Consider the following 24,670-nt stretch of genomic DNA (forward strand, 5'->3'; position numbering starts at 1 on the left):
TCTGAATGACTTTTAAGGTGGGTAGGATCTTCTGCTCTTTTATTACCTCCCTGCTCCAAATCATAATAATATGGAGTTAAGAAACAGTACCCATTTTTTCAGATTTTAGAGTTCAGAGATAATGTTAGCTGTTCCATAACATACATTTCCTGACCTGTTTCTGTCCATTTAAGGGACATTTCAGGGTTATTGATTTTTTTTTTTTTTTTTTTAACTCAGTGCTAGTACTATTTGTAAGGAGGAATTTTAGAACGGTCCCCAATATTATAAAAACTTCCATCAGACTTATCTCACATTTTCCAACACTGATCGTGTTTATGTGTGTTACTTTTTGTTGTTTTTTCCTGCAGTTATGAAAAATCGTAACAGTTTTTCATTTGAGCTGGTAGAGCTGGTATTCTCTGTATCAGCTCCTGATAACTTGATGTTAGTTTCTTTTTCCTACCTTCCATATATTTTTCACATGGAATAGATTCTAGGTATCGGTTTTCTATTCATTTTGCCCAGTGGATACATTCATCAGATGCCATCCTTTCTGCACAATGGTCTTGTTGCTTTTATCAAAATTTATAAATTAATTGAAGTATCTGAAGAAGTCTTTATTTCTCTGAAGGATACAGTATGTCAAACTTACAAAGCATGTAATGATACCCATTCCCATAGCAAAACTATGTTTAAATCTACCATCCAATTGAACTAGTATGAATTCATTCATATGCTACTTATTGTAGTACTTCATTCAAACTATGAATCTTTAGATTTCTTTGTACCAGATGTTTAGAGTCCAAATGGAGAGTGAAAATTGTTCGACTTTCTAAATCCTTTCCATTTCACATCACAATAAGAACCACACCAGTAAATCACAACGTGTAGCTGTGCTGCTCTTGTAATAGTCTTCCAAGTGGAGTAAATCCATTAAACCTTTGTCCTTAGGCTGTTGTAATTTCTGAAATCTAATCCTTGGTTTTTACTTACCGCAAATAAATGTTCCAATAATTCTTTTGCATTCAACAGGCAATAATTGAAAAAGCAACAGTAATACATTCATCTTTATGGCATCTATTCGATTATACATATCCACTCACAAAAACAACCATCTATTTAAGTCTGCTTTTATATCCGCTGTTATGGGAATGTGATTGTGCTCATAGGCAGCAGATAAATCTTTATGCATTTTAATAATGTTACTTTCCTATTTAGAATTACAAGATCTGTATATGTTTTGTGGTTTGTAGCAAAAAAAAAAGAAAAAAAAAGAGTTTGAGCTGTATGTAAATATAAAGCAGGGATAATAATTTAAGCAAAACTTGCCAAAAAAAAATTTCACCTCCAAATTTCGGATCTGCCATCAGCACCTATAGCTCCTCTAGCTGCTCAATAAAAAAACAAGATATATGGGACATTACACTTTTCACAGTTTTTGCAAATGTATTCACATCATGGGACCAGACCCACACTTTGGACCCCTAGAGCATTTGCAGGTCTATGGCAGTGGTGTTAGCCCACCACCAGGTGGCACTTCAGCACTGCGGAAATGACAAGGCTCTCCTGCATTTGGTAAAGATCAGAGACTCAGATTTGCTTCTCTGTTCAGAAACTCCACAGAAGAACCCGGTGATTTGAGTGTTTATATAGCGTTTCATTAATATGCACCAGGATTATATGTACAAATATGTAAAGAACTTATTTACTCAGTATGATAGAGCTCTCCACTTGACTATAGATGTGAACTCAGCTGTAGATGACATGATCAGAAAGTGAGTATGGGGCTCATCCTCATATACTACAAGCTTGTTCCCATAGAACACTCATTCAGTCGTGGTTTAAAGTGAGTTGAGTGGCTGGAGGAAAACCAGAAGACCTCAGCCAAGGTGGTCTGAAGTGCCTTGGGGATTGTTGCTTTGTTAGAAATTATTAAAGTGTTCCCCCCACATCCAAACAGCCTCCCCATTCACAGCTGACTGAAAGGCCTGGTCTGTGGCAGAAACCATTAAGAGAGCCTGTGGACTCAAAGCAATGTCTCCTGGCAGCTCTGCATTGCTCCTGGAGCAGTGAGCCATTGTTTATTCATCGCCGCATTGGCATTCAAAGTGCATCCTCACTGTTCTCTCTCATAACCAACAAGTTGCAATTTTTATGCATGTGAAGGCTGAAGGCAAATTATTTATGGGAGACTGGACCTGAGGAAAGAGAGCGGCCTCTAGCAAAATGGTTTGCGTTGAGAGCAATCCTTTTCTATAGGCTATTGAATTCGCCGGATCACAGCAAGATATGCATGTATTATTCAGCATTTCAGAAAAAGAATTGTTGCCCTACGAGACAGCCATCTGCTTTTTGGACATTGTGATGCATTTGTGACATGCTACCTTTCAGAATCAAGTTAAAGTCTTATTTTTCAGCAGGGGGCAAATGAAATGAGTGGAAATAGGCTCCCAAGTGTCCCTGCCTCTAGATTTTCGCTGCCCCTTACTGCAGTGGGGGTTTTAAAGCAAGAGACAGTCGAGCAGAAATTGTGTGCGCTTCCCTTGATCTTTCTAGATTGGAAGAAATGTAGAGCAAGTTAAGGTTCATCGGTGAGGGAAAGGAACTTTCACCTGTACGAGAAATTATTCAAGAACATCTGGTGTCGTCCAGATGCAGAGATGGGATGTGTGAGGCGTGTGGCGCCAAACACCAGCAGGTGCAAGGTGAAAGGACTGTCACCTCTCCAGGGGCACGTGATCAGTGGGATAATAGTTGCCCTACACACTTGAGGAGATGACTCTTCAGAGTTGAACAAAATTGTGCATTATAGACTCTTTACATTCTGGAAGAACAATTTAAAATCCGTAATGGTTCTGACTGACTGCAGTCTGCAGATCTATTAGTAATATAGCACATGGCGGTAGCTGTGTTTCTCTGGTTCACAGCACTTTAGTGGCTCCATAAAGAACCATTTTTGGTTGTTCATTACAGTGTAATGTTCCATTACAAAACATTATTGGAACTTTATGAATGTACACCTCCTCATTGTTTCTTTGATGGATCTTGACTGTGAAGTGCAGAGCATATTTGAATAGCAAAATGGCACAATACAAGTCTTTACTTCTAAAACAAAGTCCTTTATAAAGCTATGAATCCTGCTGGGGCTTAGTTTGGAATTCATATTGGTCTAAATATGGGTTGATTATTTTTTCTTCTTGTGAATATGTATGAAGAAGTATTGTCTTTTAAAATGCTGCCACTGTGTAGAGATAGCACAAGTGTGATTGGTTGAAATCATGCCTTAAAATAGACGTTTTACCGAATATATATAAACTGCTATCTGAGCTGATTACGAGCCAAAGCATCGATTTTTGGTTCTACTCGTTTTTGTGGCAGAGGAAAACTCTGATCTGAGCTCTGTCACTCTGGCTCACCGCCGCATTGTCCTCTGTGCTGAGATGAGTTTCACAAACACTAAACGGGTAGATGGCAGTTCCTACATTTAGGCATGCCATCTTTTCAACATCTAACTGATTATATAGGTAAGTGAAGCTGCAGCCCATTGTGCTGTAATCAATAGTGTATCTCACAGTTTGTTTCCGTCTACTACTTGTTTGTAAGATGTAGCAGTGCCACTGATAAGAGAAAGAAAGTTCTTAGGGATCATCAGTGGCTCACTTAATTACCTAGTTAACATGACAATGGGTTCTAATTAAATTACAGCAGCCAAGAGAACCTTGTTAGTACTTCACATAACCAATTACACCCTGGCTGTGGGCAGAAATATATATATTTATTCAAGTGTATCCATGGTTTTTGAAATAGAAAATCAGCTGCTTTTTAGAGGGAGCAGTGGTGGCTGGGTGGTGGAGAGCAGGGACACAATGCTTATTGATTGAATAAGTGATTAGACCTCAGGTTTACACAAAGGCTCCTCACTTGCAGTAATGGCTGCCTATTAGGGCTCGGTTTTCTAATCTGACATTCACATGCATATCAAAGTGACTAAGCAACTAGAGGATATGTGTGCTGGCCGATACAATGCAAAACTCAGTTTGTGTTGCAAATAATGCCCTTGACCTTTAACTGATGAATAATAAACAGAACGTAATTATCAAAGGTATTACAGTCGGTTCAAAAGGTAACCACCAGTTGAATTAGCTTTAGCCATGTGAATCCATTTGGGCATTTACATGATACATCTGTTATTTGAGGCATGACTCTATGGTGCTGAATACAGTTCGGTGATTTTGAATTTTGTCAAATGTAAAACCAGAAGGCATTACTAATGAGGAAGTAGGAACAAAAGCCAAACAGGTTCCAGGCTATGGAGAATATGGTTTTTTTTCCCTTCAGAAATAACACAAAAAAAAAATGTTTGTTTAAAAGCCTTATCTGGATCAGTGAGCATTTAGTTTAACCATCAGATGAAAGGCCAGAGTAAACAAGCTTACACTGCTGCTGTGCAGGATGCACAGTTGCTAATGTTCTATTACTGCAGGTGGACACAATGTGCTACATTTTGGTTGGTGAGTCACCCCCAAAGTCAGAGAGGTAACATGACACAGGGTGTGAAAATTATATGTCCAAAAGCAGAACCTATGAAGTAATTATGTAGGAGACCTCACTTGCGTCAGTATTTAATTATGCACATAAGATATAAATGTTATTTTTCTGTTAAGCAAAGAGGCACATTTGGATATGATTTATCTTTCTGACATGGCCTTTTTAAATTGGACTAAATCAAATATGGTTTAGGGTGGAGGCAAAATATTTTTCTAAAGAACATTTTAAAGGTCTCAGCTTAGCAACAGCATGTGATAGATAATGTGTGTAATTGCATTACCTTCCTCTTTCTGTTGTTTGTATTTCATGCTCTCTGGCCTTCCAAATTTTATCCTGGAAGCACATAATGTTTAATAAATGTGCTCAATAAAGACACAAGAAATTAGAATTTTTGTGTTTTCAGCTTAAAGCACATTTCGTTTTGTCTATTGTTGTGACTTAGATGAAGATCACGTCACATTTTGTGGCAACGCAATGAGCAAAACCAGTAATCCAAGGGATTTACATACTTTTACTTGCCACCAATGCTTGTAGTGTATTAATTAATTAGATAGATAGATAGATAGATAGATGAAGTGAACTTATGAACTGTTAACATATGGAGGATTTATTAGAGGAAAGGGTCGACAGAGGCTTAATTATCAATATAAATGGAGAGTGTTGTTCACCTATAATTGCTCAAGGACGAAAATAAAATTCTTAAAATAACACATTATTCTTGGTACTATTACTTTTCCTCAAAATAGTAATTAACCATTGTAAAAAAAAAAAAAAAAAGTGTTCTCCATCTAGGTTCCATTAACTCCTCTCATTTGCTCTTTTCTGTACACATTTTTCTTGTTTCACTGCCTCAGTTTTCTTTTGTTCACATCACAATCACTTGGTAAAAAGTGCACCAACACTGGGTACTTACTACATCTCAGACTCAGGCTTTCATGTCTTAAAATGAATACCCAGTGATGGCAAAAGAATTATGCTTTAGATAGTGGCTTTCCTCATCTCGTCATGGTTTCTCTGCCTGTGTGCAATCTCAACCACTGTGTGAACATAAACTCATTGTAGATGTGTAGAGATGACCACACAGGCAAACTGGGTAAACAGTTCTGCTCAGTAATGTTTTACCAAGCAAAATCTGAATCCTTTGCACAGCTGAACAAAGGAAATGAATACCAAACATTTCACTGTATTTGTCTGTAAACCACACTTCCCAATCTTTCTTAATCTGCACTTGCATAAAGCCAAGACACAATAATAGTACTAGATCTGACATCTTACCTCCCCAAAGAAAAAATATTACAGGCCTATCGAAACAGCTAGAATCCAAACAGTGACTGCTTCAGCTAGTTAAGGCCAGCTGGTGAGACAGCCTTAACTACACTCCAGCATCTTTGTAATTGCAGTTTGGGTTGTCACATAAATACAACTGTTGCTAAATCTTAACCCATTTAATGCAGAAAATTAGGGACAAGATAATCATATTTATGTAGCTTTTTTAAAACATTATACTTTTAAGATGAATTTATTTTGAGCTGAAAAAGAAATAAAAGCACATATTTTGGACATTGTGTTGTCCCTAAAGGCTTTAGATTGTCAAAGGCGGGGGAATATGTCTCCTTGATTTTATCTATGGTCTGTGACAAATATTAATAATCAGTGGAAAATGCGTAAAAACATGTTATATATGCTGCTGTACCATCGGCACATATCGTTCTACCTTCACTCTATCTGTACTGCCTTCTGCTTTCGTGCTTCCTGGAAGGTACAAAAAGAGGCATGGTATCTATGCATGAGGAATCCATAGGGCTCGGCAAACGTTTGAAATGTAGCAACTAGTCTATTTTGATCAAAATGACATGCATTTAATAACTGAACAAACCATAGAAAACTCTACTTAATCATTTGCTGAAATGTATGAAAAAAATTCCTATTAGGAATAGGAAAAGAATAAGAAATGCCGTTATGTTAGGCTGAATAAACTACATCTCGTGGAGAATCTCAGCGCTGTGTTGAACAGTTTAACTGTCATCTGAAAACGGAGCCAAAGCTGTGAAGGAAAAGTCGAAGGTTTTATAACTTGCACTGGGCAAAGTATCTCAAACTTCAAACCCTTTTTCTCAACTTCACAGCTGTCTGCCTTTGTAAGGCGGTGCAGTGTGTTGCTATCTGCAATTCTTATTTCAAAAGAGAGTGACTGCCATGGTTATTGAGCATGAAACATTTTTTTTTTTTACCTACCCACATCTTCCCAAATGAAATTGAATTTAAGTTCAAGCTCATTCAAGCTGATGAAGTTTATCCCATGATACTGTTCTTTCCAGTTGGAAGCCTTGTGTTTGAATTCAATGCCAATTTAATTAAAACATGTAACTTTTAATTACCTAATCAATTTAATAAGTGAAAATAGGCTCAGAGTGATAAATTATTAAGGTGGCAATGTTCCTGCGGCAACTCACCGGCTCAGTAAGGCTCCTTGCGACTGACTTCAAGGCTGTGTACAGACACTTTTTTAGACTGTAACAGCCTGTCCCACAAAAATAGAACACTTTCATATGCTGACAACAGAAACACGCACGCACAAAACATAAGTGAAAAAAAAAAAAACATCCACAGAGGAGCTGCGGTGTATCAGAAAGAAGTTGGATGACTAAATAAACTTGTAGTGCAACAATAGCAATTTTTACAACTATCTCAAAAAGACAATCACGAACAGCTATCGAAGTGTTTCAAATTAAAAATCTACTTTATATGAAAATTAATTATGCATCAACAATACTAAATATGATAGAGAGATTACATGCCGACGTAGCAGAATAAAAGATAAGAGGAGACGATTGTGAAATGTTTGCCTTGCTTATTGTATCTGGGTGGTGACTATGAAGCGGAACGTCAGTGTAAATTTGGCAAAAGAAAACTTCTCTGCTTCTTCTGCAGAAAGGAGTCACCTTGAGATGTGGTTGAGGGAACTTCAGAGGATGCTTGCTTGACGCTCGGGCTCAGCAGATAATTACAGATTTCCTCTGAAACACTTAACCTTTTTTAGGGGGGGGGTGTAGGAAGCACCCTTTTTTTCATAGCTTTTTCTAATTAATCACACCTAAAACTTCCACATCAACATCTAACACATTTTCTCCCTCTGGTAAACATCCATCTCTGATTAAGAATCAGAGTATTAAACATCAAGCAGCACCACCACTGCTGACATTAGAGCCTATAGTGCTGTTCACAGCATCTTTCAGGTTGGGAGTTAATCACCTCACAAACACAGATATCTTCTCTCTGACACTTTCATACAGGATTAACAGGCTGGCTGTGTGTGCTTTAATTAATGCAGATTTCTCTGGGTCACACTGCAGCAGTTGGAGATAATTGTGTTGTGGTTATCGGAGGCTTCAGGTGCTAGTCCTCCATCATTGTTTAAAACAACTAGCTCATAGAAAAACTCATACAAAATGACCTGGCATATTCAAAACTCCTTCAGCCTGGCTTGGATTGGGTTTAATAATAATGCTTTTTGTTCCTGCCTGTTATCTTATATTTCACTATCTTACATTGTGTTTCGGTGTGGAAAAATCAAAGTGCTAAAGTGACTTGTTAAGCTCTTACCTTATAAAACTAAATGTTGTCTCTGGACACACAGTACAAAACAGTGACATGCGCTCAGTCCTGAGAATAGACTCACCTACTGTTTGTCATGGTATTAGTGCTTATTTCTGCAAATTACTGACTCAACACTGTGTGTTTGCAAGCATTTCTACTGATTGTACCAATATTATCCACACGCAGTCACCACTACTGCCATAATTTTCAACAAGGAGTGTGTCTGATAGAGTAAAAATAATACTGTGGTTTGCTGTAGTTCATCCATGTGTTCTAGTATAACAGTATGACTGTAGATTAGACAATTACATAAAACTTGTGTTATATATACACACACACACACACACACACACAGTGGATGGTGTAAATAAAAACACTGTGGTTCATGCATAGGAAACTAGTATAGTGAAATGCAATTGTCCTTTTTGCCTCATATGAGTACAGAGTTTACAGTGTTGTAAAGTCAGCCTGTAGACTAAATCACATACATCCATCCTTCAGTCATTTATTGCATATCCTCATACACTTATGGTCACAGTAAGGGGAGCAGGAGCCAATCCCAGCTGACAGTGGGTGAGAGGCAGGCTGACCCAGGCTGACATATAGACCAGACAAACACTCACATTTACACCTAAGGGCAATTTAGCCAGACAAAACCCACACAGACACAGGGGGAACATACAGTGTCCACACAGAAAGGTCCCAGGGTTGAACGGTATTTGGTACTTTCTTGCAGTGAGGAAACCAGCCATAATCACTGCACTGCCATAGAGCAAATTCACTAATTAAAAAAAGGTTTAAGAAGTCATTGTTAGTCTACTGCAGTGATATTTAACTAATATGAAAAGCTATGAAGAATGTCAAATATCAACACATTGAGTCAGCTGTAACATCTGGTAGAAAAGATACCTAAAGTAATGGATAAGTGTCTGTAATATCCTACTTCTGCTACTTCAAGTGGGTAAAGTTCAGATAAATTGCCCTAAAGATTGACAACTCTGTAAATAAAAATGATGTAACCCTATCCATTTGTACAACATAAGAAAATAAATAATATTCAGTTGGACATCAGTTGAAATAAACACTCTGGGAATATGATGGGTGATGTCAGGGTCCAAGGGTACAAAAACGCTGAAGCAATAAATAATTTCAAAGAGTGAAAAAACTGCACAGGTTTTCTTTCACTGCTGTCTTTATAATGTTTGTGGAAATGATCATTGCAGACTTTTTTTTTTTTCCCGGGATCTTATATATGGTGCTGCATCATATATTGCATAGTTTGATGTTTTTCTATTTAATGCTATGTGACTATTCAAGGCTAAAATCATGGAGAGAGTAAAAAGAATTTTGTACAAAAAGTTTTACACATCAAAACTCTGTCATTGAACCATTTTCCTCACAAGTAGAGGCCTTTTTTACTGTAATATTTTTCTATGCAGAAAAAAAGTTGAAATCTTGTGAAAAAGAAACTTGAGCTGTTTTCTGTAAGGATTCATAATGTAGTTTAAAAAAGACTCACTCATCACAAATAAATAAGTACTGAGCAGGTCCTTGAATTTTTTATAGAAGGGAGGATATAAGCGTGTAGACATATCCTGTTGAGTTTGCCTTTGTTCACCCACTATTTATTCTCACATCATTCAATTATTCCTCAGCCAAGCCAAGTGCTACATGCCATCAATCTCAATCAATCAATTAGCCAACTAAACAAGCCATGCTCAGACATTCGTTCACTCTCAATTTCCCCATTGTGCTAATTACACTTAAACATGTCATTCCAAATTAAAATTGAACATTTAAATGTGATTAGTAGGATCTAACTGAAACATCACCCTTCTACATCCATGCATTCATGACGCACCGACAGCAGACACAGCAGAGCAGGAAAGCCTTGTACCTGCCTTTAATGTGGATAATTTAATTTCAAGAGTTTAACCTAGAAAAAAAAAAAAAAAAAAACATATAGAGAGAAAATCCCATAATCGGTCATATTTCAAAAATCAATAGGCAGGTTATTTAATGTTCCTTGAGGGAAGCATTATATTCCAGTGATTGCATGAGTAAGGGAGAAAAGTGGCTGGTTTCTAAGGTTAAACTATTCCCATTAAAGTTTGAATAATGTTATTGACCTTTACCTGCGATGGATCACTTAAAGTAATGGGAAATGGTGGCACTGACAGAAATATGATGACAGAATAGCTTATGGTTATGAATTAGGTCTTGTTCCTCGAAATGCCTATCAATTTGTCAAATCACTAACATCCACGTGTTGGACCAGAAATTTTAACAGGGGCCCCCCGAGCCTGTCAGTGTCAGTCATCATGTCATTTAAAATGTTTCGCCTCTATCTGTATCACAGTGCACGTGTCAGTCGCTGATGGGAGCTCAGATTGCTGCTGCCGCTGCTGCACCTCATCCAAATCAAAACTGCAGCAGTACAGTATTTTTGCATCAACTCAAGATCTTTCTTCTTTGGGAGTTTGACAAGTATCAGCAGCTGAGGATGACGTGAGCAGGTTCAATCCAGCTAATGTATTCAGCACGTTAAACAGGCAATGAATCTGACAACAAATAGAGGTCAGTGAATTCTGTCATCTCCTAGAAGGACAGGACAACACAGCGAAATCACGTTTTTGATCAAGTCACAACAGCAGAGAGCTTTAAACATTGATATCTTTTTATTAAGACAAGTACTCTTCTGATTTTTTTTTTTCTTTTGTAAAAATGTTGGTGTGAACCAATACAAAATATGCATGGTCATATGAGAAACATCCTCTTCACTACACAAAAGGAAAAAAAAATATTGCCTGGGTACGGAGAGAAATTTAAGATTTAACAACAAAAACAACCATTTCGGGGGTAATAAAACAACCAACCCCCGCCCTCCCTCCCCAGGCTTTCAACGGTTTCATCCAAATATCCAAGACAGGTTACAGATCATTCATAAAACTTCATGTCACAGTAAATACACCACCTTTTCATCTATGAAACTTTATGCATGAATTGACTGAATGCAAACAGATGCTTGAATGACTGTCTGTGGTCACATCCTATAATTACTAAATAACCAATACTGTATGAGCAAAGTGTTACAGTGGAAGAAGAAGAAATTTTATGAACATCATCGTGGTTTTGTTGACACTGACTGTACATAATTGTTGTCTGCTTAACAAATCTAGTTTTCTTTCTTTGTGAACTAGGTCTATGCAAAATAATATTTAACGTTTACTGTAACAGTGCACCATATTAAGAACACATAAACATGTACAACTGAGAAAAACATGTACATCTTGTGATTTCTTCACTTTTTGAATAGCTGTTGTACTACAGTATATACTTGGGGCCTTAAATTTGCATTCTACCTGAGATGCAAAAAACAACTATTAACACTCATGAACCTGAGAGAGTGAAAACAAAGACACTAAATATCAAGTATTTAAAACAAATCAAAAAATTGGATTAGAATTATGTCTCTGAAAATCTTTTCATATTCCTCGATTAAAAGCAGCACTCACTTTATAACCGTTTAAAATAAATATCAAACTCGAATGAAAATAAAATCTGCCATGCGCATAACTGTTTCCATGACACTGAAACTCTTAGATCCAGACAAAATGTACTTCTGCTGTAGCTTATTATAGCTTCTAGTATTGTATTTCTCTCTGAATAACACTAGTGAGCCTTGTCATTGACAATATCCAAATAAATAACAATTGAAGTGAAGCAGAGAAAACAATTATGACCAAATTGGTTTATGATAAACTAATTAAGACAATAAATACTACATCCTGTCATATGACATTCTGCTCAGTGGAAGCTGCCATATCACCCTGATAAACAAAGACATATTGTAATCTTAACATCAAATTCATTCCATTGTTATTTTTATTTTATGTTCCTGGTTGTATTCGTGATTCAAGTCTGTGCTGCATGAATACAGACAACGTACATATATGAGCACTGACCCTGTTAGTTAGAAATGACAGAAATAGACAAAATACACTGTAAGTGTTTACGAGGATACTGTATGATACTAACCATATGCCTCAAAATCAAAGAAGGCACTAAATTAAGTCCTTCAGTCTTTTCCTTCATAATAAGTATCAAGGTGTGTTTAAGGCAGTGGCTATTCTTTTTCATTACACATTTACTGATTTGATTTTTTTCATAGTTCAGTCAATACAATGAAATCTCTCTCTCTAATTACCAAACTGGTTTTTCTCTTCTAGCTGTGACATATTCAGAGGCATGAAGCCTGTAATGTGTGCACACTGCATCTCTGTCTGCAAGTGTAGGGTCTTCTGATTCTGTTTGGGGGGTGGGGCAAAGGGGCTCCTCTGTGAAGGTTTTGAGGCTGCAGGATGGCAGTAAGAAAATGATCTTTCCCAAACCAAGTCTAAAGCTCTACACATATCTTTGATAACTTGTAAGGCTGAGAGCCCTTACAAGTTATCAAAGACAGCCCAAAGCTAAAATGTCTTTACAGACAGCATGGAAATATAACTGATTCATGTTTGCAGTGATTGAATGTCTTTTTACTCATGTATGGGTAAGGGCAAGAAGTCCATGTAGCAAGGATTTCTAAGCAGTGATTTTCTTTTTCACTTTCTATGGGCATTCATACAGACATACCTTGATACCTTATACATTACTGAAAAGAAACTTGCCACTGAAAATGTAAAATCCTTTCTTCCCTTTACCATGCTTCAGTCAAATACAAAAAAAAATACAACCTCGGAAAATAAACCAAAATCCTTGTAACATTTCCAATTAAATGGTCAATATCCAGCATAATGAGATTTTAAAATCTCTATTATTTATGGAGGAGCACTCTGCCAAATGGACTTTCAGCCTTTGCTGTATACAAGGTATATTCACTGTATATATACACATTCCGATTACTATTAAATTTGATCCATTGATTTGACCATGTCATATTTAAACTGAAAGCACACAGAGCAGGCTTTACTCATATCTAATAAATAATAAATTTTATTACGATTTTCTGCAGCAGGACCACTTACTCTTTTAGGTACTACAGGATATGTGCAGTATACTCTGACCCTATTACCAACATAATGTCTCCTAACAATCATTCTAGATACAGGTGTGGCCTTTTGGGGAAAATTAACTTGCTTGGTAAGAGCTGGACGAGAGGATGGAATATGAAACTACAGCCACCGGATGGTTAGCTTAGCTTTGAACAACAATAGGAAATGGCTAGCACTCCAAAAAACAAAATTTGTCACATCTCAAAGGGGGATTTTTTTTTTTTTCACTAAACCCAAAATTATCTTCATGTAGCTGCAAATTTTAAACCTGCTTTTGCCTTACGTTACAAATGTCATAAATCAGGTGCCGAGGAGACTGAGATGCATTTTCATTCTCTCCTCCTCACATAATTTGTGCTCCTGAATTGAAACACTTTAAAAAAGCATCATACATGGGACCAAATGTTCAACTTTCTGTGGTTTCTTGTTTATGTCCAGTGCAAAACCCCATTACGACTCTTTAGAAAAAAGAAAAACACCAAAAAAAAAAAAAAAAAAAAAAAAAAGAACTACAAATAGTTCTTAGTAAACATTCCCCTAAAGCTCACTAAGATCTTTTATCCTATTTCATTAATCTATCTAAAAGGTAAAGTGGGGTGGGTCATCCACATCTTTAGAGCATACCAGTGTTATTGATTTTTACCTTTGGACAGTGCTAGCTATTTTCATTTATCCAGTTATGCTAAGGCTGTAGTTTCATATATATTATACAGATATGAGAATGATATCAATCTTTTCATTTAAATGTAAATAAAAAAAAAATGAATGTGAATTTCCTAAAACACCACTTGCCTTAAGATTTTGTTTGTGAAAACCAGATGTTCAGCTAATGACAACAAAAAAAAAAAAAAGAAAGAAAGCATATCATATTTGTTGCTAATGTACTGTTTACCCCTTAATCATCAGAAACTCCTCAAAATGACTAAATGGTTCAGATTTTACTGTAGAAATTTGAACTCTACATCATGGTGAATAACAGCTGTCAGGACTGCACTCCACAGTATGCTAAACAAAGAATAACCTAACTGACCTCACGTCTACTAATCACCACATGTTTTCTTGAAGCCAACAAGAGACCGGTTGTACTTGCAGTTTGGTTTGAAATGATACTTCACGGCACACCTACATCACTTTCAGGAACAAATACATTCTGTGATGAGCATGATTACTCACAAACTGTTACATTAGTAATCAACACAGTGCCCTTGCAGGGGTTGAGTTTAAAATCTGTGATGAAATATGTCAAACTCGATCAGACCTGCGTGTATGGTGGAAATGTATGCAGGGATTGTTGCACTTAGACCCAGCAGGGAAAAAAAAAATGTGTTGACACTGTGCTCGGTTACTGACCTCTGGAGATTATGTGGATTAGCTGGCTCCTCTCAGATCTGGGTACATGAGCTAAAACCTAGCTGCAGCACACATAGACGAACACCGGCCCACGAATCAGGTGGAGTACATGGAAAAAAAAAAATCCAATCCAACAAGCATGTAGAGGGGAAACAAACAACCAAATAAACAAAAGAAATAGAACAAGGCACAAAATTGTCTGTAAAATAATTGAACTGTACAGAATAGGCCCCAGCAGTCCAGGAAGGGTCGGATAGGAGACTTAGCAATGCCTTTTCGTACAACTTGGCCACGCCAGTCCTACTTTCTACATTTTTTTCTTCTCTTCCTCTTTAAATCTCACCCCAAGCCATCTCCGAACCAGAGTTAGACATTCTACAGCACCACCACCACCACCACCACCATCCCCACCCGTCTCTCCTGGCCGGTCCAATTTAGATATAGTACTCCTTCTTCTCATCTGTGTTGTTGTGTCCTCCCTCCGCATTGATGATAGCTGTGTCTGCGTCGGCAGCATCGTCCGCCCCTTTGGCTTCGTGTGTGAAGTAAGTTCCTGTGAAAGAGTACAGATAAATTAGTCAATACACCTCCTCCACCTCCTCAGTCTCCTGTGCACTTCAATCTTATTGAACTCCACTTGCAACAAAAAACACTTGAAACTCTAAGATGTAGTCATGATCAAGTGTGATTGCACTGCCGGAGTTTTACCTTTGTGTCTGGCAAAGTATCGACCAAGTACAATGAGTGCACACAGGATGGCAAACATCACCACAGCAACCACTCCTCCAATGACAGCATGGTCAATTTTCTGTGGTGCCCCTTCGCCAGCTCTGGAGTCTGAAAACAGGACAATAACCATAAATAATTTTATGATCTGAAAAGCCTCTCAGCCAGTCACAGAGCTAATACCCTCACACAGGTGGAGTGTGTTGGAAACTATGGCTTTAAATCATTAGGCCGCCAAACTAAACTAAATTTGTTTCTTTTACAGCATTTTGGCCAGAACACGCAGCACACGTTGGTCCACAGAGGACAGTTAATGTTTAACAATTTGTAACTGACCATCCCACTTGCTGACCAATCCCGTAAATCAATGCCCAACATATTTTTATTTGTTTAGGTTTTCCTAACTAATTTCCTTCCCAGCTTTAAGCCGCAGTGCTACCATCCCGAAATCAACGATTTCAAACCAAACCAATTTATTTCGGAAGATCTACTCACATATTACAGCACATTTAAAGGAAGAGGTTGATATTTTGTAAACATGCGTATTCACGTCCTGGGTGAGAGTTATAATGAGAAGTTTGGTACAATTTAACACTGCTACAGGAAACGGGGTTGCCAGTCATCCCATAAAATATGGAATCATTCCTTAATTGAAAACTATAAAACCTGTTTCATATTGAATCCTTAGTGGATGAGATTTGTTTTGTATGTCTGAGGATCAGTTATATGCAAATATTAAATATATATTAAAGTTTAGACTATTAAGGCAGGATTCTTTGTAGGTTATGAGACACAGGCAAACCCTTCTCTCTCCATGGAGAATGGCAGATAAAATTTTGTTTCTTAATATGTGTAGACTACATGCCAATATAAAGATTTATATCAAAAAGGTTGTTTTCACAGACCAGTAATTGTTACATGATATATTTTATATATGTTTGTATAAAAATACAGTTCTGTCTTATATATGACCCCCCCCCCCACACCCCAACCACCCCTCGCTCACACACGCAGACACACACTCGTCCCTTATTGCCATCTTTGGAAGCTGGCAACCCTGACAGTAAATACAAAGCTACAGCCAGCAGCTAATTAGCTTAGCTTAACATACAAACTGGCATTAGGGGGAAACAGCTAGCCTGGCTCTGTCCAAAACTAACAAAATCCACCACCTCTAAAGTTCATTAAAGCTTGTTTGTTAAATTTGTACAAATGTGCCAGAACATTTCTTGGATGGCGTAACTTTCTTTCATCTTTGTGCTAAGCTAAGCTAATTAGCTGCTGGCTAAAGCTTTTTTTTATACAGACATAAGTTGTTGGCAGGAAATGCATGCTTCTCAAAATGTCAAAACAGTCCTTTAATTAAAAATATAGTCAACTGTTTTACTTGAACGTCTCTGGGGGTGGGGGGGTTTATAAACCACACCAGTTGTGGTGTTATCCTGTTTGAACCCAGCTTGTTATATGAACGTTTTCAGTGCTTTATATTGCTGAAATGGTTGCCTAAGCTTCTTGAGTGAGTGATGTTGAAAAATGTTTTAAGACAGTTATTTCACCATGAAACAGTGGACACCGTCTGCAATTTCAGCAAGAGTTCACACACTGTAAAATACACTGTGATTTAAGAGGCCATTTCTGGAAGTTATAGAGCTCAATCATCAGAAATAGACACAAGTCTGGAGATAAATTGGCGCCTGGTGTCCCCATGCAGAGAAATACGTTGCTGCCTCAGGTGTCAGGGAATATCACTGTCTAGCATTTAGCCAGATTTATCAGTGCACCACAGAAGAACAGGGCAAAAAATTTGAAGCCTTTAAATTTCCAGTCTCAGAATAGTTCAGAGACATTTATCAATAGTCTTCTATCTGTGCACATTTGGACTGATGGAGGAGTGGCGGCTGAAGGGAATGGCTGCACTGTTCTTTGCTGCATGAGAGAGCAGCTCAATTTTCCATCAATCTCACTAGTCATGCCCTGAACTTGAATGATTTTGATAAAAGGCGAGTGAAGAGTGCAGAATTTCTCAACACCGGGAGGGTACAATAAGTCAAGTTGAAGAATCTAAGACAAGCAACAGGATCACATCTCAACCTAAAAACAACACCTTATTTAAGCTGCACTCCGTCAGCATGAGAACTTGGACTTGGAAGTGAGACTGCAATGAAACTAATTAATGAGAAAAAGTTTAGTTTCAGTTGAGCGCTCGCTTCAAAGCAGACCAAGCCGCTGCTGTGCGTTGGTGTGTGTAAAGCAGGGATGCACAAGGCGCAGTTTGTTTACTGTATCAGGAATGTCAGATAACAGCTCATTTCCCGAGGAGAGGGAACAGCCCATGCTCCATGCTAATGAACGTGAACCCACTAAATGGCCTGTGTACCGTCCTGTTTGCTCCACCCCCCCTGCCCCACACCTTCCTGGCCTCACCTTGCTCCCTGCTGTCTGTCGTTTGACATGTGCCAAAAAAAAAAAAACATGCAGGGTCTCAGCTGCCTCGGCACACTGAAGTTTAATTTTTAACAGGTAGAGAAATCTGCATCTGCCCAGAGTAAGCACTGAGACTATCACAAAAATGTCAAGGAGAAACTAAAAATCCATCTACAGTATCAGTTGTTATGGCTGGTTGCATATCATGTTGCTTATATCAAGTACACAACTGCACACTGGGTTTCTGCTTGTCACTTTTATATTTATTAAACAGGAGTGCCACAGAAACTGGGTCTCAAGCTCAGCACATGTGCAATAAATATTACTGTTATTACTGTGCATTCTGATTTTCTGATATTGCTGCAGTAATGCATGATACATAATGCAGTGCAGCACAGAGGTCTAAAGTGTAGTCGATGACTTTAAACTTTAAATATAATGGTCAATAGTCGTGAAGTTTAGTACTCATCCATAAGAAAGTAATTTATAATGTATTGTGCGACTGTGCGGCAAATATTCACAGGTTTTTTTTTTTTTTTTTTTGGGATGGGGCTACAATTTCTTAGCATAAAGGCTGCTGCACAATTTGCTGGAATTAAATTCAAACAATGGATATACCAGGTGTCTTATTTTGTACTGGATGTACAAATATAAAGTTTCAAGACAACAATGTGGTTTTTGAGATTAATTTTAAAACATAACAGCAGGGGATGGCATCTGCAGTGTAGGAAGATAACTTCACACATCCCATAAGCACTTGTGTATAATGTATTATCTGAGCAATCAATCAGCATCTGTTACTATAGTATGTGCTTAAGAGTGACATTCAGGGCAATCACTATTACACCCGGCAGGGAGGGTCTAGTGGAAATATGCTACTGTGGTTACATTATGGAAAATGTAGGTTGCAGCATTTTTGGGGCTAGGCTCATATTAAGGATAAATGTCAGTATTTCACATCATCTGCTAAATTAATTTTGAATATTTTTAAATCTATTTATTATGTGACTAAATTTCTTTAGATATAGCTCACAAGGTAATAACTAAAAGTTTCTTTTAAAAAATTAAATTAAACTTTTCTGCCTAAACTTTTATGACCCTAAAGTGCTATTTAATATCTGTTTCTCAATCTTCCTGGCTGAAGTATTAATATATGTAATGGAAAGCCAGCAGGGACCATATTGGCATTGTTACTATATCACATTTTTTCCAGTATTTCCCAGTAGTATATAACACTAATTAAATTAATGCATAATAGACGAGGATAAGCAGCAGACAATAGATGGATGGATTAAACATTTAATAATTACTAATTCATAAAAAAGTACATTTTTGTCACTCTTGTTTCAGTCAACACTTGCCCATTAATGAGAGGATAAGCTTCATAGCTTACTCCTGCAGCACAATCCACTGTTGCAAAAATCACACTTTTAGATTATAGATGTGTACGATCTCCTGACAGTCTGTAATCAGATAGAAAAACATTTAACTAATATTAATACCTAAAGCAAAACAAAGAAAAAAAAGATTTTGTAAATGTAATTTATGACTTAATACCATCTACAGTGTTTTTATTTAGGAAACTGCATATTGAGCTTTTTAAAGACTTTTCAAGACCTGCATGTACCCTGACTAAATCATCTCCATGACAACTGAGAAAACTCCACTCACTGAGAGAGGTCCCAAGACGTAGCTGAAAGCTTCAATCACAATAAGTGGACCGCCATTAAAAAATATTAGGTGACAAGTAATTCTTTTTTAATTCCTTTTTAAATGGTAAATGGGCTGCATTTTATAGTTGATTGTATGCAAAGAGCTTTACAACATCATTCACACACACACAGACACACGCAGACATCACTAAGTGCAATTAGGGCTCGAATTGCCACCCCTGTGATTCTTAGACAATCTGAGCTACCTACTAAGCTACAGTTGCTCCTAAATTGGGCACATCTGAGACTTTATGGAAGTGGAATAGAAATTGCTCGAGCATCTCTTTTTTTTTCCCTATATGATGCTGTTTTGCTCACAAGTTGGACAAAATAACAGGATATCACAAAAGCTTCAGCCACAGTTGAATGAACTATTTCATGAGCCCTTGTTTTGGACTTCTATTTGGTAACAGGTGTTCAGGCTATTTTGTCCACTTACAAAAGAATGAAAAGGGAAAAACAGTTTATAACTACCATTATTGCCTAAAAATGCTTTTAAATGGGAGGTTGTCGTGCCACAAGTACTGATGTGTATCTCACCATGATCTCTAACCTCAACAAGAACAGATTAGCTTGTCATTCAATGCCTAACACATCCAGGATACAGACTGTGATCCCCTTCAGCTGGCCATGTTCAATATATATGCATTATAATGTTCAAGTGCCTTAGAATAGCAAAAAACCTGGCAGACAGTGTTATTATAGCAGCCTTTGTGGCCTCACACATGAAATAAGTAGAATTTGATTAGGTCTGTAATGTGACTGGTGTCCATACCACCGGCACTGCTCTGCTCACGGCTCCACTGGGGAGTGCTGACATGCCCACACCGATGTCCTGACAGGATGTGCACAGCCGTGGGGATTTATGGGGGAATAAAGAGGATTTGCAACTGATGCCTGTGTCTGTGCGGCGGTGAAATGTGCCCCACGGAAGTCCTAGTACCACATGTTTTACAGCCTCACCTCTACGTCTCTCTACTGGAATGACTAATTACCACTCTGGTCAGTAGCAGAAGATCCTATCAGACTATCTGCCAGTGAGGAGATCAGATCTGTAAGCTTGTCACCAGGCTGATTACATTCAACATAATTTCAGTTTTTTCACCTTTTTTTTAAATAGTTTTGTGCTAATATATTGAGGCTTATCACACACATGTGCTAACACACACAAACACATTGCAATTTATAGATGTAATTACATGGGATATAATTGAAACAATGACTCTCTTGTACTGAAAGGGCAAAGCCTTCACCTGCACTGAATAAATGCTAAAAGTAACCCTTTCCTGTACAGTGGCCGGACAATGGGGCACTGCTGCAGAAATAACTTAAAAACCATCAATAGCCATTTTGCAGCATTGAACTGCTAACATCCACGGCTTTTGTATGTGCTGCCGGTGAAAAGGAAATGAATGTAATGAGATGAGCATACATGGGCAATCTCCACCAAATCATTTTTTGTATTGCTGTTATGGAGGGCCATCAACACAACACAATAATGTGCTCGGTTGAATTCCAATGCCACTGCTTGCCTGCTAAATAGATTCCCTGAGTCCTTTGTAATAACCCAAACAATAATTTGAAGATGTACAAACACAGCTGTGACGTTTAACGGAGGTGCAGGAATACAAGTGATGGTCTGACTACAACTAATAAAATGGTAAATGAATGGAAATAGTGACAGTGAACTTGAACTCCTCGATGGCGGTTTATTGTATCTTTTGAAATTGGCAAAATTCTCAGCACAAAAACCCGTGGCACCCATCTCCACTTCATACTTTTCCTTCAACTTGCCCTCCTCACCCTGGAGATCAAGGCAAAGGAAAATAATAGAAATTACTCTTCGTTTCCTGAAGTTGCCTGTAGTAACCTGCCACAAAAGTGTGCCTTCTCAGTTGAACATGAGGACATGATGTAAGTTTGTTGGCACATAGAGTAACATCTCCAAATCCTAGTGTGCTAAGCAGAGCTCCCCCAAATCATTTACAACTACTCTTAAAAAAAACAAACAATATTACTGCAATAAAACCCTCTTTTACCTTCAGTTTGGGTTGGCATTACTAACCTATTCCCTGGAGACCAATTAAAATGGACCATTAGAATACTTGCTTTTTTCAATAACTGTGTAATGGAAGGAAAAAATGCAAGTCAGAAAAAAAACAAAACAATTTCAACTGAGAATCAGAGTAAACAAATGGAAGGAAAAAACTAATTAGTATTTCTAAATGATTCTTTAATTTTTCCAATGAAATACTTCAAAGAGAAATGATACATGTGAGAGTTAAAACAATGCTGGTAAATTTTTAATGACTAATTATGTTCAATACTAAATGCACTCATAACAGTCTTTGTTGAAGTCAATAGTGCATTTGGAGTTAAAAATTGAATCCCAAGACCTAACAACAGTGCAAACTTGCCAACACCTATCACATACCAATGCTGAGAGAAGAAATGCCATGTGTGAAAACCTGTCAGAAAAAGATTCCTAAAATTCACTCTGGCACTAAATCACATGATTTCCTCACTTGGGAACTTGTCTGAACAAAGACACTGGAAAAACCCTGTAGTCATGTATGTATTCTGTGCATCGTATGTTAAACTCATAAAGATCTACAAATCCCTCACGGCTTAGCCGAGCAAGCAATAAAAACTATATTATAGTTAGTATTGTCAAGCCTAAAGGGAGCAGTCTGGAAGCCAGACTATGGTTCATGTATAGTGTAATGTTTTGCTTGCAAAGCTCTCATTGGCCATTAATTTACAGCATTACACTGTTTATACACTGCAAACCAGAAGGCTATTAACCTCTGAAGTCACTGTTAAACTCATCACACCCTAAAGCCTCTTAAAATGTTTAGTTTTTATTTTCCTTTATACACAAGAGTGAAAATTTGGTTTCAGAGATAGGGGTGCTGATAGGTAAAAAATGACAAAATAAAACAATACCAACCATAATAATAATAGTATAAAAAAAAATTAAAAATGCTACTTTGCTGTGACTGCATTTTGTCTTTAAAGAGAAGTGTCTTCTTCTTTTCCTGTTGGCTGCTCCCTTCAGGGGTCGCCACAGCGAATCATCTGCCTCCATTTAACCCTATCCTCTGTATCCTCCTCACCCACACCAACTATCCTCATGTCCTCCTTCACTACATCCAAGAACCTCCTCTTTGGTCTTCCTCTAGGCCTCCTTCCTGGCAGCTCTAACCTCAGCATCCTTTTACCAATGTATTCACTGTCCCTCCTCTGAACGTGTCCAAACCATCTCAATCTGGCTTCCCTGGCTTTTTCACCAAAACATCTAACATGAGCTGTCCCTCTGATGTCCTCATTCCTGATCCTATCCATCCTCGTCACTCCCAGAGAGAACCTCAACATCTTCAGCTCTGCTACCTCCAGCTCTGCCTCCTGTCTTTTTCTCAGTGCCACTGTCTCTAAACCAGACAACATTGCTGGTCTCACCACTGTCTTGTCCACCTTTCCTCTCATTCTTGCTGACACTCTTTTGTCACACATCACACCTGACACTTTCCTCCACCCATTCCAACCTGCTTGCACACGTCTCTTCACTTCTTTTCCACACTCTCCGTTGCGCTGGACTGTTGACCCTAGGTACTTAAAATCCTCCACCTTCTTCACCTCTACTCCCTGTAACCTCACCGTTCTACTTGAGTCCCTCTCATTTACACACATGTACTCTCTTTTACTGCTGCTAACCTTCATTCCTCTCCTTTCCAGAACAAACCTCGACCTCTATAGATTTTCCTCCACCTGCTCCCTGCTCTCATTACAGATGACAATGTCATCTGCAAACATCATGGTCCACAGAGATTCCTGTCTAACCTCATCTGTCAGCCTGTCCATCACCACAGCAAACAAGAAGGGGCTCAAAGCCGATCCTTGGTGCAGTCCCACCTCCACCTTGAACTCCTCTGTCACCCCTACAGCACACCTCACCACTGTCTTACAGCTCTCATACATGTCCTGCACCACTCGAACATACTTCTCTGCCATTCCAGACTTCCTCATACAAAACCACAGCTCCTCTCTCGGCACCCTGTCATACGCTTTTTCCAAATCTACAAAGACACAATGCAGCTCCTTCTGGCTTCTCTGTACTTCTCCATCAGCATTCTCAAAGCAAATATTGCATCTGTGGTGTCTTTCTTGGCATGAAACCATACTGCTGCTCACAAATTCTCACTTCTGACCTCAGTCTAGTCTCCACTACTCTTTCCCATAACTTCATTGTGTGACTCATCATCTTTATTCCTCTGTAGTTCCCACAACTCTGCACGTCTCCCTTGTTCTTAAAGATGGGCTCCAGTACACTTCTCCTCCATTCCTCAGGCATCCTCTCACTCTCCAAGATCTTGTTAAGTAGCCCAGTCCAAAAAATCTACTGCCACCTCTCCTAAACACTTCCATACCTCCACAGGTATGTCGTCAGGACCAACTGCCTTTCCACTCTTCATCCTCTTCAACGCCTTCCTCACTTCATCCTTACTCATCTTTGCTACTGCCTGCTCCACAACAGTCACCTCTTCTACTCTGTGCTCTCTGACATTTTCCTCATTCATCAACTCTTCAAAGTATTCCTTCCATCTTTCCATGGACCTGTGGCACCTGTCAACACATTTCCATCCCTGTCCTTGATCACCCTAACCTGCTGCACATCCTTCCCATCTCTGTCTCTCTGCCTCGCCAACCTGTACAAATCCACCTGTCCCTCCTTAGTGTCCAACCTATCATACAAATCCTCATACGACCTTTGTTTGGCCTTTGCCACCTCTACCTTCACTTTACGCTGCATCTACCTGTACTCCTGTCTGTTCTCTTCTGTCCTCTCAGTGTCCCACTTCTTCTTAGCTATAAAGAGATACCCTGAATCACCTCCATCTCCCTCCAGAATTTCTCCTTCTCTTCTAACTCACATCCTACCTGTGGGGCATAACCACTGACAACATTCAACATCACACCTTCAACTTCCAGCTTCAGACTTATCAACCTATCTGACACTCTCTTCACCTCCAGAACATTCCTAGCAAAATCCTCCTTTAGGATAAATCCTACTCCATTCCTTCCTTCCATCCACACCATGATAAAACAGCTTGAACCCTGCCCCTAAGCTCTAAGCCTTGCTACCTTTCCACCTGGTGTCCTGAACACACAAGATATCCACCTTACTTCTCTCCATGATATCAGCCAACTCTCTAGTTTTCCCTGACAAAGTCCCTACTCTAAGTCCTACACTCCTGCCCTTCATCTTCTCTCTTTGCCTAA

At 38.4% G+C, this 24,670-nt stretch overlaps 1 protein-coding gene across 3 annotated transcripts in view; it reads right to left on the minus strand.

The window, feature by feature from the left end:
* Positions 1-13,630: 13,630 nt before the first annotated feature.
* cadm1b (cell adhesion molecule 1b) overlaps positions 13,631-24,670 on the minus strand; it is a 134,262-nt gene continuing 123,222 nt past the window's right edge. For all 3 annotated transcript variants that reach the window (XM_026319478.1, XM_026319461.1, XM_026319469.1), the window contains 2 exons: positions 15,237-15,365; positions 13,631-15,081 (listed from right to left, as the gene is read on the minus strand). In XM_026319478.1, coding sequence (XP_026175263.1) covers positions 14,963-15,081; positions 15,237-15,365 — 248 coding nt within the window. In that variant the 3' untranslated portion in view covers positions 13,631-14,962. The remainder of the gene's footprint in view (positions 15,082-15,236; positions 15,366-24,670) is intronic.

Source organism: Mastacembelus armatus, chromosome 13, assembly GCF_900324485.2.
Source record: "Mastacembelus armatus chromosome 13, fMasArm1.2, whole genome shotgun sequence".
Taxonomy (NCBI): Eukaryota; Metazoa; Chordata; class Actinopteri; order Synbranchiformes; family Mastacembelidae; genus Mastacembelus; species Mastacembelus armatus.